The 17,353-nt window shown below is 41.1% G+C and overlaps 1 protein-coding gene across 4 annotated transcripts in view; it reads left to right on the top strand.

Moving 5' to 3' along the window:
• Positions 1–17,353, top strand: part of RB1 (RB transcriptional corepressor 1) — a 170,545-nt gene that overhangs the window by 69,359 nt on the left and 83,833 nt on the right. For all 4 annotated transcript variants that reach the window (XM_084610898.1, XM_084610897.1, XM_084610896.1 and 1 more), the window contains 5 exons: positions 4,198–4,314; positions 5,047–5,103; positions 5,190–5,221; positions 5,303–5,379; positions 5,590–5,792. In XM_084610898.1, coding sequence (XP_084467024.1) covers positions 4,198–4,314; positions 5,047–5,103; positions 5,190–5,221; positions 5,303–5,379; positions 5,590–5,792 — 486 coding nt within the window. The remainder of the gene's footprint in view (positions 1–4,197; positions 4,315–5,046; positions 5,104–5,189; positions 5,222–5,302; positions 5,380–5,589; positions 5,793–17,353) is intronic.

Below are 17,353 nucleotides of genomic sequence, written 5' to 3'. Positions count from 1 at the left end.
TAGGAGCTGCAGAACCAGTACCTCAGCATCTACGAGCAAAGGGTTCTACTCTTGGTATTTCCTAATACCCAAGAAAAAGAGGGGCTTGAGACCCATATTGGACTTCAGAGCTCTCAAAAAGTTTGTCAAAGCTCAGAAATTAAAGATGGTCACTTTAGCAATGATCATTCTGGCGTTGGAACAGGGAGACTGGTTTTTGGCCCTTGACTTTTAGGGCACGTATTTTCACGTATCAATCTCATCAACTCACAGATGATTTCTGAGATTCACCCTGGGACAAAATCACGACTAGTACCGGTTACTCCCCTTCACGTCGTCTTCAGGACTGAGAGTATTTCCAAGGTTCTCTCAGTAGTGGCCACCCACTTATGTGCCCAAGGGATCATGATTTACCCTTGTCTAAACAATTGCCCCTCAAAGCCTGATCTCTCCAAGAGGCTCACTGAGTCATTAGAGTCGCGCTGCACTTGTTTACAGAGCTGGGCCTACACATCAACCCTTACTCCAATACCTCACCTGGAGTTTATAGGTGCTGACCTTGACTCTTTACGGGTCAGGGCCCTCCTACTTCAGCACAAATTTTTCTCTCTGACTACACTAACAGAGACTATCCAAATCAGCCCGCAAATATCTACCAGATATTGCCTACAAACCCTTGGGGCATGTGGTAGTGGGCACAACGGTAATACCATACACCAGACTTCACATGCAGTGCCTTTATATGTGGTTCAGCTCAATTTACAGACCAAACAGGGACAGACTAGACAAACCCCTGTCATTGCTCACCAGGGTAGAAACCTCCCTAGACTGGTAGAAAGACCTAGCCAATGTTTGCAAAAGGATCCCCTTTGCGTAAAATCCTCCATCATTGCTTCTCCCCACCAATGCATTACTTAAGGGGTGGGGTGCACATCTAAACGGCCTTTATGACACATGGGAAATGGTCACCCACAGAGAGATCCCTCCACATCAGCCTCCTCAAGCTAAGGGCAGTCAGGAATGCCTGTGTCTATTTGTTCCCACTGATCAAAGGGTCACACATGACAATTCTAACAGACAGCGTTATTTCTATGTTCTACATAAACTGACAACGGGGAGCCTGGTCTCCCTTCCTCTGTGGGGAAGCAATGAGACTATGGAACTGATGTATCTTCCACACCATCAGTGGCCTACCTCTCAGGTATACAGAACTTGACGGCAGATTGTCTGTCGGAAATTACCTCATGATTACGAGCGAGAGCTAGACCCAGCAGTACTTCATAATTTATTCAGGTGGTGGGGGACACTGACCACAGACTTTCTTGTCACTTACCTGAACAAGAAATGTCCACGGTACTGCTCTGGAGTGGGGATATGACATCACTCCTTAGGTGATGCTCTCCTCCTCCCTTGGGACATGTACCTTCTTTGTCTTCCCTCCTTTTCCCCCTACTATCAAAGGTACTACTGAAGATAAAAAGAGATGGAGTACATGTCATTCTGATTGCCCCAATGTGGTCAAGACAGACATGGCACCCCTATCTGTCACCGCTCACAATGTGCCCACCAATCTCTCTCCTCCACATCTCCTCTCATAGAACAGAGGACATACCCCACATCCCAGCCTGGCAATTCTTCACTTCAAGGTATGGCTCCTTCTTGGTTCCAATACCTAGAGAGCTCCTGTTCAGTGGTGATGCAAAAGGTATTATTATTACACAACAGAAAATTCTTGACATGATGTACTTACCTTCAAAAATGGTCCAGATTTCGGATTTGGTGTATGTCTCAACAAATCTCTGTGACTCTTCTGTTACCCACACAAGTCTCCATTACACACACTCTAAGGCACCCAATTTTAGCCTAAATTTGTTGCCAGTACACTCTCAGACATCCCACCTCTATCTAGTTCCTAGGGCTCAAGGCGTAACCCGATTGATTTAGGCACCCCCAATCTTTCTCAGTTCCTAGGGCTCCAGGTGAAAGGCACCTAACTTTACCTCTCCATGAGCTCCAGGCTCTACTCCTCTGTGGACTCAGCGCAAACACCCATTCCCTGTGGACTCGGGACTTAATCCTTTGCAGTTTTACTGGGTCTTTCACTAGTGAAAGAACCTGACCAATAATTACTTAACCTCTATTTAATAACAATCACCAAAACAGAATGCACATGCTAAGCATACAATGCTCACCACTCCCATTAAGTCAGATGAACTTTTCCTAATGGACAGTCAGGATCAGGTCATCTGGGGATTCCAGCTTCTGCATGGTTATGACTGGCAAGGTTTTGACGTCTGACAGCTCAGATCTTGGGGCTGTGTCCTGGAGTTGGTTCCAAAGAACTTCCTTTTGGAACCCAGTTTATATAGTGAAACTTGAGTCTTGCTTAGATGTACCTTTAACCAGTCATTTTACTGAAATATTACTAAACAATTTTTAACCAATCCTAACATATTGTAAAACAATTCTTTAACCAATCAGACCCCACCACCTTACTTGATTTACAGTTATGTAACAGACAGAAACAATCAAAGAACCAGACAGAGACCATACAGATGAACAATAGAGAAGTGGGGACCATAAAGACAAAACAATAATAAGTAGGGATTTTACAACCACAACTCTTGATAAGTGATTTCTTGCTAGACAGCATGCCATCAAACTAAGTTTTCTTTAATCATCTTAAGATCTGTTTCTTTATCTGGTGTTGGTGGGTATTATTAGGACAAGATTGCTGCCTTAACAGCCCGATATTACATTGTTTTAATATAATTTAGTTAGAATGTGAGGATGTGACTTTCTGCTTCTGGGCTCATGGCTGCTGCTCTCCTAATATGGCTTCAGAAAAAGGACTCCGCCTTATACTTCCACACATCTTCGACTATGCACTGGCACTGAAAAGATCAGAGCTGTCCCTTTTAGGATCCACCTAGCGGCAATAACAGCCTTCCATCATCCAGTGGAGGGGTACTCAGTGCTGTCACAGCCAACCACTAAAAGGTTCCTCAAGGGTATTGTAAACCTCTTCCCACAAGCTCAGCCTCCTGCTCCCACATGGGACTTAAAATTAGTACTGAAAGGACAGACTAGGCCTCCCTCTGAACCAGTAGAATAGGGGAAATAGTGGTTCTGATTGTACATTCCCCATATTCGGTATTCTTTGGGACAAAGTTACCCTCAGACAACATCCAAAATTTGTTCCCAAGGTAATCTTCCCGTTTCATATGAACCAGTCGATTCACCTTCCAACCTTCTATCCCAAGCCTCACAGAGACAACAGAGAGGCTATATTACATACCCTAGATGTCAGAAGAGCCCTAGTCTTCTACCTGAACAGGATGAAGGCCTTCAGGAAGGCCCCCAAACTTTTCCCCTCCATTGCAGAATGATCCAAGGATTTGGCAATATCAGCCCTAAGACTTTCCATGTGGGTCTTCAAATGTATCGGACAACGTTACAAAGTTTGCAATATGACCCCTCTGGATACTATTTGTATACATTCCACAAGGTCAAACTCCTCATCCATCGCCTTCTTCAAGAATGTCCCTATCTCAGAGATCTGTAGAGCAGCGACATGGGCGTCAGTCCACACTTTCACAGAACATTATGCAATCACTGGGGACTCCGCCTCTGATGCCACCTTTGGCTCCACAATGCTGTCATCTGTAACTGACCCGACTCTGAAGTCCCAGCCCTCCAGAGGGGATACTGCTTGGGAGTCACCTATAGTGGAGCACCCATAGGGACACTACTCACTGCAGAAGGTAACTACTATTTTAACGATGGTTCTTCGAAATGTGTCCCCCTGTGGGTGCTCCACAACCCACCCTCCTCCCCTCTGCTTCAGAGTTTTTGTCAATCTGTGGTAGAGAAGGAACTGAGGGGGGGTTAAGCCATACCCGCTGGCTAGCCTCGTGGCAGAGCACGAGGAGAGAGCGCATGCATAGGCCTAACAGACACTGCTACTGAAGTTCTCCAATCAGCAGCACAGGGACACAAGCACTCCTATACTGGAGCACATATGGGGATACACATCTTGAAGAACCACCGTTACTGCAGAAGGTGAGTAACTTCTTCCATAACCATACTGATGACCTAATTAATATAACTGTGTGCTACAAAACTGAAGTGGAAAAATATTCTTGGTTAACTTGTAAAAACATGTTTTTACATACCTAGTTAAACAAACTATCCTTTTTTTTTTCTAATATGTTTCAGAACTGTACAGTGAACCCTAAAGAAGGTATCCTGGCAAGAGTGGAAAATCTTGGGAACATCTTCAAAGAGAAATTTGCTGAAGCAGTTGGACAGGGATGTGCTGAAATCGGCTCACAGGCAACTAATATTTTGATTTCACATTATTCATTTGAATGTTATCAGCATTAGCTAATGCGAGACCAAACGTACTTACCAGCCTTTTACTGTGGAGATTGGGAGTGATAAAATATTTTCTCAACCTGGGAAACTGGGCATGTAACCTCTAGCAAGGCTCGAAGATGCTATTTGACAATTCAGCAAACATAGGAAGGTCTAGAAAGAAAAAAATGCATACATTTAAAAATATTTTAAAATTAATGTTATTTTAACAAAGCATAGGAAAATTACCACAAAGTATTTTAACATAGTTGAAACTGTATATAGTTATCCATTATATAGTTATCCATTAATCTGCCCTCATGAATAGGATTGCTGAGCCTTTAAATGGACCTGGTGGCCTATTTCCCTACAGTGACTTGCATAGCAAGTTCACCCAACTTAAAAGCTCAATATCTTCCAGCTGTCAGCTCTGCTGTCTCATCTTGGCAACTGAAAATTGACCTCTACAGTTTGACTTAAACATCTTCTTACAACTTCAGTCAGTCACGATCCCCAGTAGTCCATGGAGACCACCCTAGCCAACTTCGCTGGGACAAATCAGATTTTTTTAAGTGGTCCCAGCATGCACATTCTTTCCAAAGGACGAAAGTGTATTTTGGCTTTGTCACTGAAGTCTGATTCAACAATCTTATATTATGGCTTGCATAAGGTGAAATTTTGTGTAATGTTCTTGACTTTCTTCATTTTTAGAGATATAAGCTTGGTGTAAGGCTATACTACAGACAAATGGAATCCATGTTAAAGTCGGTAAGTTTAATGAGCATGCATTACTCTTAATACTTTGCTCCATTTGAGCAGTATTTCATAATTTTGCATCTGTTCATATATTTCAGGAGGAAGAGCGCCTGTCAGTTCACAATTTTAGGTATATGTTCCTAACGCATAATAGAAAACCATTATTGGTGTGCGAAGACTAGTATTAAGGCGTGCATATTTTTTTTTCCAGCAAACTTCTGAACAATAATATCTTCCACACATCTCTTCTGGCCTGTGCTGTTGAGGTTGTTATGGCTACGTATGGCAGTAAGTTGAATCTATAGAATTGCAAGATACCATTGCTGCTGTTTATTAGTAGTAATAGCTATTCATTAAATTAGTAACTACATATGCACATTAAATTTAAGTATCTGGAACTGACAAACAGCGGTAAATCAGTAAATACAGAGGGAAAAATTGACAGGAGTTCGTATCACTTTAATACTGAATAACTAGTTCTGGTCTTTTTTACTTCAGGGAATGCTTCACAAACTGATGGCACCAGTACTGAAACGGATTTGTCTTTTCCATGGATTCTCAATGTACTTGATTTAAAAGCCTTTGACTTCTACAAGGTGATTGAAAGCTTTATTAAAGCCGAACCAAGCTTGACAAGAGAGATGATAAAACATCTAGAACGCTGTGAACATCGAATTATGGAATCCCTTGCATGGCAATCAGTAAGTAATGTTTTAAAATAAGTAAAAATGTGTTTGTCCACTTCATGTGCCTATATAGAGAAAAGAAATTATACCCAACTCCATTAGATTATATATACAATTGTATTATTAAGAGTTGTTATTAGTAATAAAATAAATCACAAAACCAAAATTAGCTTGGTTTATACAGGTCTTAAAAGATGAAAAAACAGAGGGTCAAATTCTCACTGGTATAAATCAGTTTAGCTTGACTGACTTCAATGAACATATGCTGGTTTACAATCATCTGAAGATCTGGCTCAGAATATTTTAAATACACTACTCCCAAACTATACATAATATTTTGGTGCCAGAAAAAAACAGACAAAAATAAAAGTATAACATTTATTAATTCATGTTTCTTTCTTTTTCTTGACACTTGTTGCTCCTATTCAGAGCAAGAGCCTTAGTACAGTACTTGGATATTATTGTTAGTGTTGCTGAATACTAAATTTCCTTGTCCCCTACACTTGGATCAGTTTAGATTTCTTGGTAGCTCTGTGCTGACCTGATCTTGAACAAACTGGTCAGTGGTAGTAAACTTGTGATATTTGGTACATGTTTCAGGCTTGTAATGAAGAGTCAGCTTAATATGTCAAGGGAAGAGGACCACCATGGAAAAGTCTGTTCACTGAAATGTTAATGTCTGGTGAACAACTTTGAGTAGCTTGTTTTAAATGAATCCTAAACCTGCAGCTCTTTGCTTTACAATGTTGCAGAATTTGTCCCTTGCAAGGAATGTGATCCTTGGATATATAACTGAAGGAGTATAGAGTAGAAGTAGGGAGGTGTTATTTCCACTCTATAAGAAATCAGTGAGACCTGTACTGAAATATTGTATTACATTCTGATAACACTTTAAAAGGATGTTGAGAAACTGGGAAGGTTTCAAAAAGAGCGAGATGAATGCTTTGAGGTCTTGAAAACCTGCCTTACAGTGAGAGACTGAAGAAGCTTAATTTATTTGAGAGAGTTTTAAAAGATGTTGACTTGATCAGAGTCAGTAAGCACTTAGAGGGTTCTTCAGTCTATTAGACAAAAGCATGATAATGGCTAAAAGCTGAAGTCAGTAAAATTCAAATTAGAAATAAGGAACAAATTTCTAAATGATGGTGATTTGCCATTGGAACAGACTACTAAGGGAAATGTTGGATTCTCTGTCTCTTAAAGTCTTCAGATCAAGACTGGATACTTTTTTAGAAGATATGCTTTAACAGACTAGGTACCTTTAGTTTGCTCTAGCAGGGTCTGAATGGAGCAGAGTGCAACACATTAGAGCGATCTACAATCAAATCCCTGTAGTCTGGGCTGTGGTGCCATGTGACAAGCCATGAGTGAAATGCAATGGCCTGTGATGTACAGGTGGTCAGACTAGAAGATCCAGTGGTTAATCCCGTCTGGCCTTAAACTCCTTTTGTGAGTTTTTGAATGTCCAAAGTCTGAAAGATGAAGCTAGATAAATTCAGACTAGGACTGATGCAAGTTTTTAGCAAATTAACAGTTGGAACAACTTCTCTAAAGGGGTGTTGTGGATTCTGACATTTGAACTCTTTAAATCAGGGTTGGATGTTTTTCTAGAAGATATGCTGTAGCTCAACCAGAAGTTACTGCATCCGATGAAGTGAGCTGTAGCTCATGAAAGCTTGTGTTCCAATAGATTTGTTAGTCTCTAAGGTGCCACAAGTACTCCTTTTCTTTTTGCAAATACAGACTAACATGGCTGCTACTCTGAAACCTGATTTGATACAGGAGTCACTTGGTGAAATTCTGTGAGCAGTATTATGCAGGAGGTGGTATATTAGTTTAGATGGAATAAAGCGGCTCAAAGAATCAAAGGTGTTAACATAACCCAATAACTGTCCAACATTAAACTAGTTTTTAAACAAGGTTTTGATGTACAAAGAGCTCAGCCTGCTTAGTATCATGGCGCAAACACCATTAAAAATCCTTTTAACCTTTTATGAAAGATTAAAAAAAAGAAACAGTTAAAGCATTTGAAATGTTAAGTATTAAATAAGGCTTTAATTTTAACTATATCCTTTTAACATTGTTCCTTTTCCCTGTAGCTCAAGAGAGTTTGTGAATGAAAAATTTTCTTGTTTTGACAGTCTTTTAGACAGTATCAAAGATGTTGTTAGCTGTCCTTTTGAGGAAAAGATAGTTGAGGTGTGCTGGGACTGCTGTTGATGTTGCTATTAAAATCCGAGCTTATTTCCAAGAAGACAAAATAGACAAACATACACACAAAAGAGGAGAGAGAAGAATAGTAAGGACAGAAAATGCAGCTTCTGTCTCTGATGTTCACTCCCTTGCAAGCTTGCTGCTGAAAAACACAGGCTTGCACATGGTGTTATCAACTACTCTGAGATCTGGCAAACTTGTACCAGTATTTGGCAGTTGAGGGCATTGTTTTTAGCTGTCTCTTTCTAGTCACAGGTTTACAGCAGTGTTGCAAAATATGCAGTCTTGGTTAGCTAAGCCAGACTCTTATTAGACAGAAGGAAAAAACAGAGAAGGATAGGAAAGAGAATAATTAAGGTGGGGAAGGAAGAGAACATACAAAGGGGAGGTGGAGGAGATAGTCTCACATCCAGGTGGTATTTGGCATTTAGCCAAAGCGGATGGAGGTGGCAGTGTCATCTGGCTCCTTCTCTCTGGCCCGGTCAGGTCAATACATTTTTCAGGATTAGAATGAAGAAGGTCCAGGGTCCCAGGAGACAGTGGGGGTGGTAGTCGTGATGTTAAAGCTTGTTCCTTCCCCTTCTAGTTAACCAGCGCAGTGGTGGCCTCCATCCGTTCATCCATCTTATCAAAGTTTTCTTATCAAAGTGTCTGTCTCTGTCTGTCTGTCTCTCTCTTTTTTTTTTTTAAAGGACCCCAAAAAGGAGTGATGGGCAGGTTAGTCCATCCTCTTATTGTTTTGTGAACTAATAGGCCTAATTTCCAACACCAGTTTGGGGTCTTTTTTTTTTTGGTTTTAAACTGTCTTGTTTGCCAGGCATAATCTTAACACAGTCGTTGAATTACATTAATGAGCCTTTTTGTTTGTACCAATTTAGTCTCTTTTTTGCACCTTTTCCCATTGACATTTGTTGTTGTAGGTTACTGTGATATTTTATGAACTTTTATTCGCTTTTTACAGTTGAGCTCACAATTAGGGTAAATTGTAGACCCATTTATCACACCAGATGTTAAACTGAGTAATCACAATAGTTCCTTCTGACCTGAAAATCTATGAACCTTGTGTATTTAAAACAAACACGTCAGCTGAAGTGAGGAACAAAGAAATGGCTGACCTTTGAAGATGCTATTTGGGGCTGAGGTTACCGAACATTGAGGAAAGTAATAATTTCATGAGTGATGTGCTAAAGATAGAAAATTCAGAAGTGCTGATCATTGGCTTAACTGTTTACATTGGAGATAATGATTACTATTAACCTCAGTTGGAGCAAAGATAGGCAAGTTCTGAGTACTTTTGAAAAGGCTTCCCCTGCCCCCACACAAAGACCACACTTTCTTTTGTGATGAAGAATTTAGATCCAGTAGTTAACATTTTATACAGTACCAACCTGTGTTGTCAATTTTATAGCAAATACAAATTTTGTGTTTTTCTTCCATTTTTGTGTAATTTTTCCTTTAATTTAACTCTCAAATTTCTCTCTTGCCCCAAACTGACTGGAGTAGTCCAGGTGCAATTGCAGTATCTGGAAAAGAGAACACTAGTCTACAATGCTGTACACACAAATCTGAACTTAATTGCAATATACTAAAATTTAGTATGCAGCAAGTGTATGTTCTAACTATATATAACACCTTGACAGTTCTATTCTTCGTAGGGTTGTAAATAAAGTTTTAAAAGTTAACTGTTTAAACGATTAAAATTGTATTGTTTCAACGGTTAACGGATTAGAGAGAGAGGGGCTGGGTGAGGTGAGGCCTGGGGTTGGCTGGCCGGCCAGCATGGGGCCAGGGCCCCATGGGGCTATTGCAGGTGGGGCTGGGGCTGGCTGGTGGGGGTTAACTGTTAAGGTTGGTTAACCAGTAAGCCTAATGCTTACCAGTTAACCCAGTAGTGAGCAGGGTAGTCCACTGGCGCGCCACCAGACAGTTTGTTCACATTTGCATGGCTGCCCGCAGCTTGCAGGGGCCATGGTTCGCCATTCCCAGCCTAGGAGCTGGACCTGCTGGCCACTTCCGGGATGCAGACTGTTTGGAAATAATTTTGGAAACCGTTAATATGGCTTCTTAATTCCTTATTAAGACGAAGGGATCACTGATATGCCCCATGATACTCCTTTTCTAAGGTTTGTTCATGCTACACTTCACTGACATATTTTTGACGTACATATAGATTGATTTAAATTTGACAAATGTGTTCAGACTGAATGGCATGAAGATTTAATTTTTATTTTGTATTTAGATTTGAACTAAGAAATACAGCTATCCAAGACTCTAGGAGCCCTACATATAATTTAAATTAAATCTCAACAGCATTAAAATCAGTTCCATAGGTACCTGGCTGGCCAGCTGGGCCCTGTTCCCTTCTTCACGTAGGAAACACACTCTTAGCATTCTTCAGAGACCCTTTCAAACACATCTTTTGCATTGTGCCTGGGAAATCACCAAATTTGAGCTAAGTTCCAGAGTCTCAGAGCCCTGGCAAAGAGCATCCTGCCTGCTGCCCCCTTTCTGATAATGAGGGGGATCTAGCTTGGGTGCTTCTGTTTACCACAGCTGTAGCAGTATGGCACTAAGAGGCATTCTCACTGCACTGTTAAACACTTCAAAGTTTGATAAAACCCATATTTGATCTGGCAAAAAATTACATGGATTTCTTTCCTCCTCACATCCTAATAACTGAAAATGCATTTCCTTCTGGGAACAAGGGCTTACCGGGTGATTTAGAGTAAGGGTTACTTTGAGTGAGTCTGCAAAAAGAAACCGAAGGCACTGGCATTCTCTGCAGGTATGCGCAAGCATTCACGGTAGCATTTCCTGTCTCTAAACCTGCACTTTGTGCCTGCTTAGTCAGTGCTTATGATCATACAAGTTATTGAAATCTGCATGATTTATTTGCTACAGAGTAGGGTTCCTGTAAACGCTAGTTCTCTGCTTGTTTGAGTACAGTAGGAGACTGGCATGGCATGCACATGTGATCTAAAACACTTTCAGCAAATTTTTAATCCATCAGACATGACAGAACTTTTTTTGGGAGAGAAAGTGGATAACTTGTGACTAATTGTGTATAGTGTTTAATTACAAACTTCCTTTAAATATGTTGTGTTTTTATTTTGATCCTGATTTATTTAGGAAAGTACCAAAAAAAAAAAGTTGTATTTTGGCAGGTGTCATGAGCAAGGCTACAATTTAATCATGGGTATTTTTACTAAAAGTCATGGACAGGTCTCACAGACAATAAACAAAAATTCATGGCTCTTGATCTGTCCATAACTTGTACTATAAATACCCCCTGACTAAATCTTAGCTGGGGGCTTGCTGCCTTAGGAGGGGTTTGGCGGGGAGCCCCTGGGACCACTGCCGGAGGCTGATGAGCTGTGGCTGCTCCTGCCACCCCCGGGACTGCTGCTTAGCCAATCCCAGGAGCCAGCCACACCGGCCACTGCTTGGGAAGTTGCCGATCCCGGGAGCCAGCCACACCAGTCACTGCTTGGGTAGTCCCCGGGCCCAGCTGTGTGGGGCTGCCTGAGCAGTGGCCGGTGTGGCTGGCCCTGGGGCCACCTGAGCGGCTGGCTGCGGAACCGCTCCAGCAGCAGCCAGTGTGGCTGTCGGGACTGGCTGCTGCAGATGTCATGGAGGTTAGTATTTAAAGCTATGGCATTTTTAGATACCGAAAACTTGTCACAAGCTCAGATCTAAATCTTACCTGTTCTTGGCTTTGAGCAAGTGTAATTTGTGAGAAAAAGGAAACATTTCTGTGGCATATGGATTTAAAATAAAAGTGGGTTCAGAGTTGTTCAGGTGTTTAAATATTTAAGTAGTATTGGGGAAACTGATTTGTGAGCAAGAGGTAGTGAGGTCAAAGGTGAGTGGTAAATATCATGCTACTGTGCAGTTCATTACCTGGGTATCACCTCCACACAAGAGTCCTATGTATGTATACAGGTTGCAGAGTGGTAGCCATGTTAGTCTGTGTCAGCAAAAACAACAAGGGTTCCTTGTGGCTGTAATATATATACTGCTTATTGTATTTTTCACTCCATGCATCTGATGAAGTGGGTTTTAGCCCCCGAAAGCTTATGCCCAGATACATTTGTTAGTCTCTAGGGTGCCACAAGGACTTCTCGTTGTTTTTGCTGTGTGAGAGAGAGAAATTATGCGTGTCACTAGAAGCTCTCTTCAGAAGGGTGGATAACTTGAAAGATAGTTCAGACCTGTAAACATTTTTTTTATTTTTAAATACTTTGCAAAAGCAATACAAGCCATGTGACTTGTGGTCTCTCATAAAGAGCACACTATATTAAATGCTAGGTTATTCTTAATTTTAAACCACTTGAATTGCCTTTTCAGTTCAAATCAGCCACACAGGAAACAGATCAATTTCCTTACTTTCATGTTAGAGACATGCTTAAATAATGTGTGAAGTGTTAGATTGTACTGATTATTCAAAACTTGATATGATGGAAAATTTAATATCTTTATTTGAGCCAAGCATCATTATTAAATCATTATGCATGTGAAACTACCATAAATGTTAATGGAAGTTTCACAAGAGCGTTACATGATGGGAAATAGATTTCATGAACTAGAGAGGGGGTCAGTGGGGCATACTAATGTTGGTTTACATAGGTAAACTTAAAGAAACGAATGCGTATTTCATTAATAACCCTTTAAGCTGTGCATTAGCTAACCTCAGTAACCATATGGTTTTATTACGGTTATACTAGTCCTTTCCCTCCACTGACTTGAGTGGAGTTTCACTAGTGTAAAACTGGTGTGTAAGGATTATTGAGCACAAGTGTGAACAAGCTTTTCCAGAATCATAGAATCATAGAATATCAGGGTTGGAAGGGACCCCAGAAGGTCATCTAGTCCAACCCCCTGCTCAAAGCAGGACCAATTCCCAGTTAAATCATCCCAGCCAGGGCTTTGTCAAGCCTGACCTTAAAAACCTCTAAGGAAGGAGATTCTACCACCTCCCTAGGTAACGCATTCCAGTGTTTCACCACCCTCTTAGTGAAAAAGTTTTTCCTAATATCCAATCTAAACCTCCCCCACTGCAACTTGAGACCATTACTCCTCGTTCTGTCATCTGCTACCATTGAGAACAGTCTAGAGCCATCCTCTTTGGAACCCCCTTTCAGGTAGTTGAAAGCAGCTATCAAATCCCCCCTCATTCTTCTCTTCTGCAGGCTAAACAATCCCAGCTCCCTCAGCCTCTCCTCATAACTCATGTGTTCCAGTCCCCTAATCATTTTTGTTGCCCTTCGCTGGACTCTCTCCAATTTATCCACATCCTTCTTGAAGTGTGGGGCCCAAAACTGGACACAGTACTCCAGATGAGGCCTCACCAATGTCGAATAGAGGGGAACGATCACGTCCCTCGATCTGCTCGCTATGCCCCTACTTATACATCCCAAAATGCCATTGGCCTTCTTGGCAACAAGGGCACACTGCTGACTCATATCCAGCTTCTCGTCCACTGTCACCCCTAGGTCCTTTTCTGCAGAACTGCTGCCTAGCCATTCGGTCCCTAGTCTGTAGCTGTGCATTGGGTTCTTCCGTCCTAAGTGCAGGACCCTGCACTTATCCTTATTGAACCTCATCAGATTCCTTTTGGCCCAATCTTCCAATTTATCTAGGTCCTTCTGTATCCTATCCCTCCCCTCCAGCGTATCTACCACTCCTCCCAGTTTAGTATCATCCGCAAATTTGCTGAGAGTGCAATCCACACCATCCTCCAGATCATTTATGAAGATATTGAATAAAACCGGCCCCAGGACCGACCCTTGGGGCACTCCACTTGATACCGGCTGCCAACTAGACATGGAGCCATTGATCACTACCCGTTGAGCCCGACAATTTAGCCAGCTTTCTACCCACCTTATAGTGCATTCATCCAGCCCATACTTCCTTAACTTGCTGACAAGAATACTATGGGAGACCGTGTCAAAAGCTTTGCTAAAGTCAAGAAACAATACATCCACTGCTTTCCCTTCATCCACAGAACCAGTAATCTCATCATAAAAGGCGATTAGATTAGTCAGGCATGACCTAAGTCAGTGTAATGGCTACCAAGAAAGCAATCTTCTCTTAAACAGCTTTGTAGTGGTTAATTTTTTTTTAATCCAAAGAAAATGGAATCTCAGGAGACTGAAATATTTCTTTGTGTGCTGAAAGCAGAAATGTCTTTAGTAGAGGTACAATGGTTCTGGCTTTTTATTCTTTCCCTTGCCTACTTTTGAAAATTGATTCATAATGTGCAATTTCAGACAGGAGTCTGGTAAAATTTAATTTTTGGTGACAAACTGGGTGCAGAATAACTAAACAAACTTCAGATGATGAAATTAACTTCCAGAGATGCACAATTAAAGGCATCTTGCAGAATTTTACTGTCTGATCTTTCTCATGTTTTTCAAGCAGTGTAAAAAAGTTTAAATTAGAGTCTTGTTCACATCTTATTGGGAGATGATGTCCTGTTATACACCAGTCTCATGACTGGTCCTAGTAAAAGTGTTTATCACTTTCACAGTTGTCTGATTTAGCAATCTGTAATTAGGAAGGAGATCACACTTTTGTAGGTCATCTCCTGTGTGAACATCAGAGGGTAGCCTGCCAGAAGAGAGGAGTGAAAAGCTTTCAGGGACACTTTCAGAACTAACAGTTTTGAAAAGGTGTCCTGCTCTACATTGGTTCATTCATGAGGAGAATATTTTCCCTCCTCTGTTATTTATATCCAGAGCACCAAGTGCTCCCCTTGTTGTACTTAAACTTGAAACCCCTCCTATGTTGAGACCATGATCCTGCCGGATGCAAACTGTTTGGAGATAATTTTGGAAACCGTTAATATGGCTTCTTAATTCCTTATTAAGACAGAGGTCACTGATATACCCCAGGATACTCCTTTTCTAAAGTATGTTCATTCTACACTTCACAGACATATTTTTGACTTGCGTATAGATTGATTTGAATTTGATAAATATGTTCAGAATGAATGGCATGAATATTTTATTTTGTATTTTATCTGGTCATGCTTATGTTAACATAACATTCATATATTGCAGTAATAGTGAATCATCTCAGCCCAACCCTATTAAAAGGTGCAGCCATCATGATATAATTTTGATTCAAGTACAAACACAACCAGAAATGAGTACTGAATAGCCATCAGCAACTGTGCAGTGCAGCACTTCATAATGTATGATGATCAGTTTTTTACCTAATTGTACCACTTTTTGTATGCACAAGTTCAGAATTCATCATTTGCCTCTGAATAAAAGAATTTCAAATAGTCATGGAAAGACAAATTAAGGCGTTTGTTAGCATTGATAAAATTCATCGGTAACAATAACTGCTGTCTGATTTCCTTTATGCTACTTCTTGGAAACATTTCTGACTGAACTTGCTTCTGATTTTTAACCTCACTCTTCCTCTTAAAGAGATTTTTTTTATAAAATCTGCAGTACAAACATTAAAACTGAGAATTTTAAGAATTTACTTTTTATTGTGGTCTGTGCATTTACTATTTTGTTTCTCGCAGCTTGTAAAATAGACATGAAAAAGCTTAACGTTAATTTCTGGTCTGTTTTCTGGTCAGTTTTTATATACTACCACAAATTTTGAAATATCTGGTCTGCAGATGCTTTTGGGGAATGTTTTTAAAGTTGCTACTGGAATTATTTTTTAAATTTCTTGGAAACAAATTTGTTGCTCTTAAGTCGTGTAAAAGTTTGGTTTTTCAAAGCCTGAATTTTGATGAAGGACTTATCTACACTGGCAAGTTTCTGAGCAGTAAAGCAGCTTTTTGCTCTCCAACTGCAGATGTGTACACACTGCCAAGCCACTTTGTGCGCAGAAACTCCTCAGTTGCAGCGCAGGCTATTTGCACAGAGGATCCAGTGCTCTGTTGCCAGTGTGAACACTTGATTGCTTTCTGCCCTGTAATTGGCCTCCGGAGCTGTCCCATAATGCCTCAAGCGACTGCTCTGCTCATTGTTTTGAACTCGGCTCACCTGGAGACATGTGACCCTCCCCTTTCAAAGCACCTTTTCTAACCGTCATTGTGTGCTGTGCTGATCTGCTCTGGGACACAAAGCAAACCATTAATGTGGAATGCTCATGCTGTTGAACACACAAAGAGAGAGTGTGAGTGTGATTGCTGTGCAGAGAGCCCAGGGAGAGAGGTGGGGGCTGATGTTGGGGTTTCCCCCTGCTTCAGAACTGGTTGCTTCCTGCCGCTGCGTGAACTTACAAGACAGCCAGCATGCTGACACACTCTCTGTCCCACAAAACATACTCTCTCTTCCCCTCCCCCCCCAGTACACACACACACCCTCTCTCTCTCACTCACCAGTTGAAAAGCAGCTGGCAATGTAGTAGGCTGCCCATGGAACAATGGGATTGGGAAACCTGCATCATGTGATACTGTGCCGTCCCCATGAGGTATTGCAAACCTTTCCCAAAGCACCCTGTGGCCAGTTGTATAGTGGGATAGCTACCACAATGCACTGCTGTCTTTGCTGTTGCAAGAGCTGCTAATGTGGATGCACTCCAGCGTACCAAGGAGCACAGTGTGGACACGCAACAACGGTTTAATTCCAGCGTTTTAATAAAAGTGGTATAATTTGTGGCACAGAAACTTGCCAGTGTAGACATAATCACATCAAACTTAAGGTATCTCTTTAAATATGAAAGTCAAATAACACCTGGACCACATTCTATTGGGTGATATCAGTGCAGCTCCTCTGGGTGAAATTATGCTCAATTACACAGGTTATGTAATGTAACTGTTAAACCCAGTGGAGTTATGCAGGGTTTATTAAAAGTTTTACCTGATAGATCTGAACCACAGCCCCAAATAACTGTCAGAGGTGTTGTGACACTCACTATTTATTGGTGCATTGTGATTTGAGCCATTTTGTGCTTTACTTTCCTGTGGAAGTCAAAAAAGAAATTCCCACTAGTCAGCAAGGCAGGAGTCCAAATTAACTTTTTTTTTTAGTATGCTCTTTATTCATCCATATTCATTCTTTTCTAGCACTCAAGGTGATAGCTGGTCAGAATTTCCAGAGGAAATTTCACCATTTTGAAATTTGGTCTGTTCTGATTCAGAATGGAAACAGATATTTTCAGAATTTCCTGCAAATCGAACTTTTGTAAAATTTTCATTTTGAAAACACCAAAACGTTCTCTAAAACAGTGTGTTCCCCAGGTTCCCTAGCAGCTCCTGAGTGGAATAACAGCAGTGAAACTGACAAGAACTGTTTGCATTGTTGTTGCCATGTTGGTCTCAGGGTATTCGAGAGACTAGGTCTGAAGTAGACCAGCTCTGTGTAGCTCAAAAGCTTGGCTCTTAAATTAACAGA

Source organism: Lepidochelys olivacea, assembly GCF_965140295.1.
Source record: "Lepidochelys olivacea isolate rLepOli2 genome assembly, chromosome: 1".
NCBI lineage: Eukaryota > Metazoa > Chordata > Testudines > Cheloniidae > Lepidochelys > Lepidochelys olivacea.
This window is presented reverse-complemented; position numbering and strand designations above follow the sequence as displayed.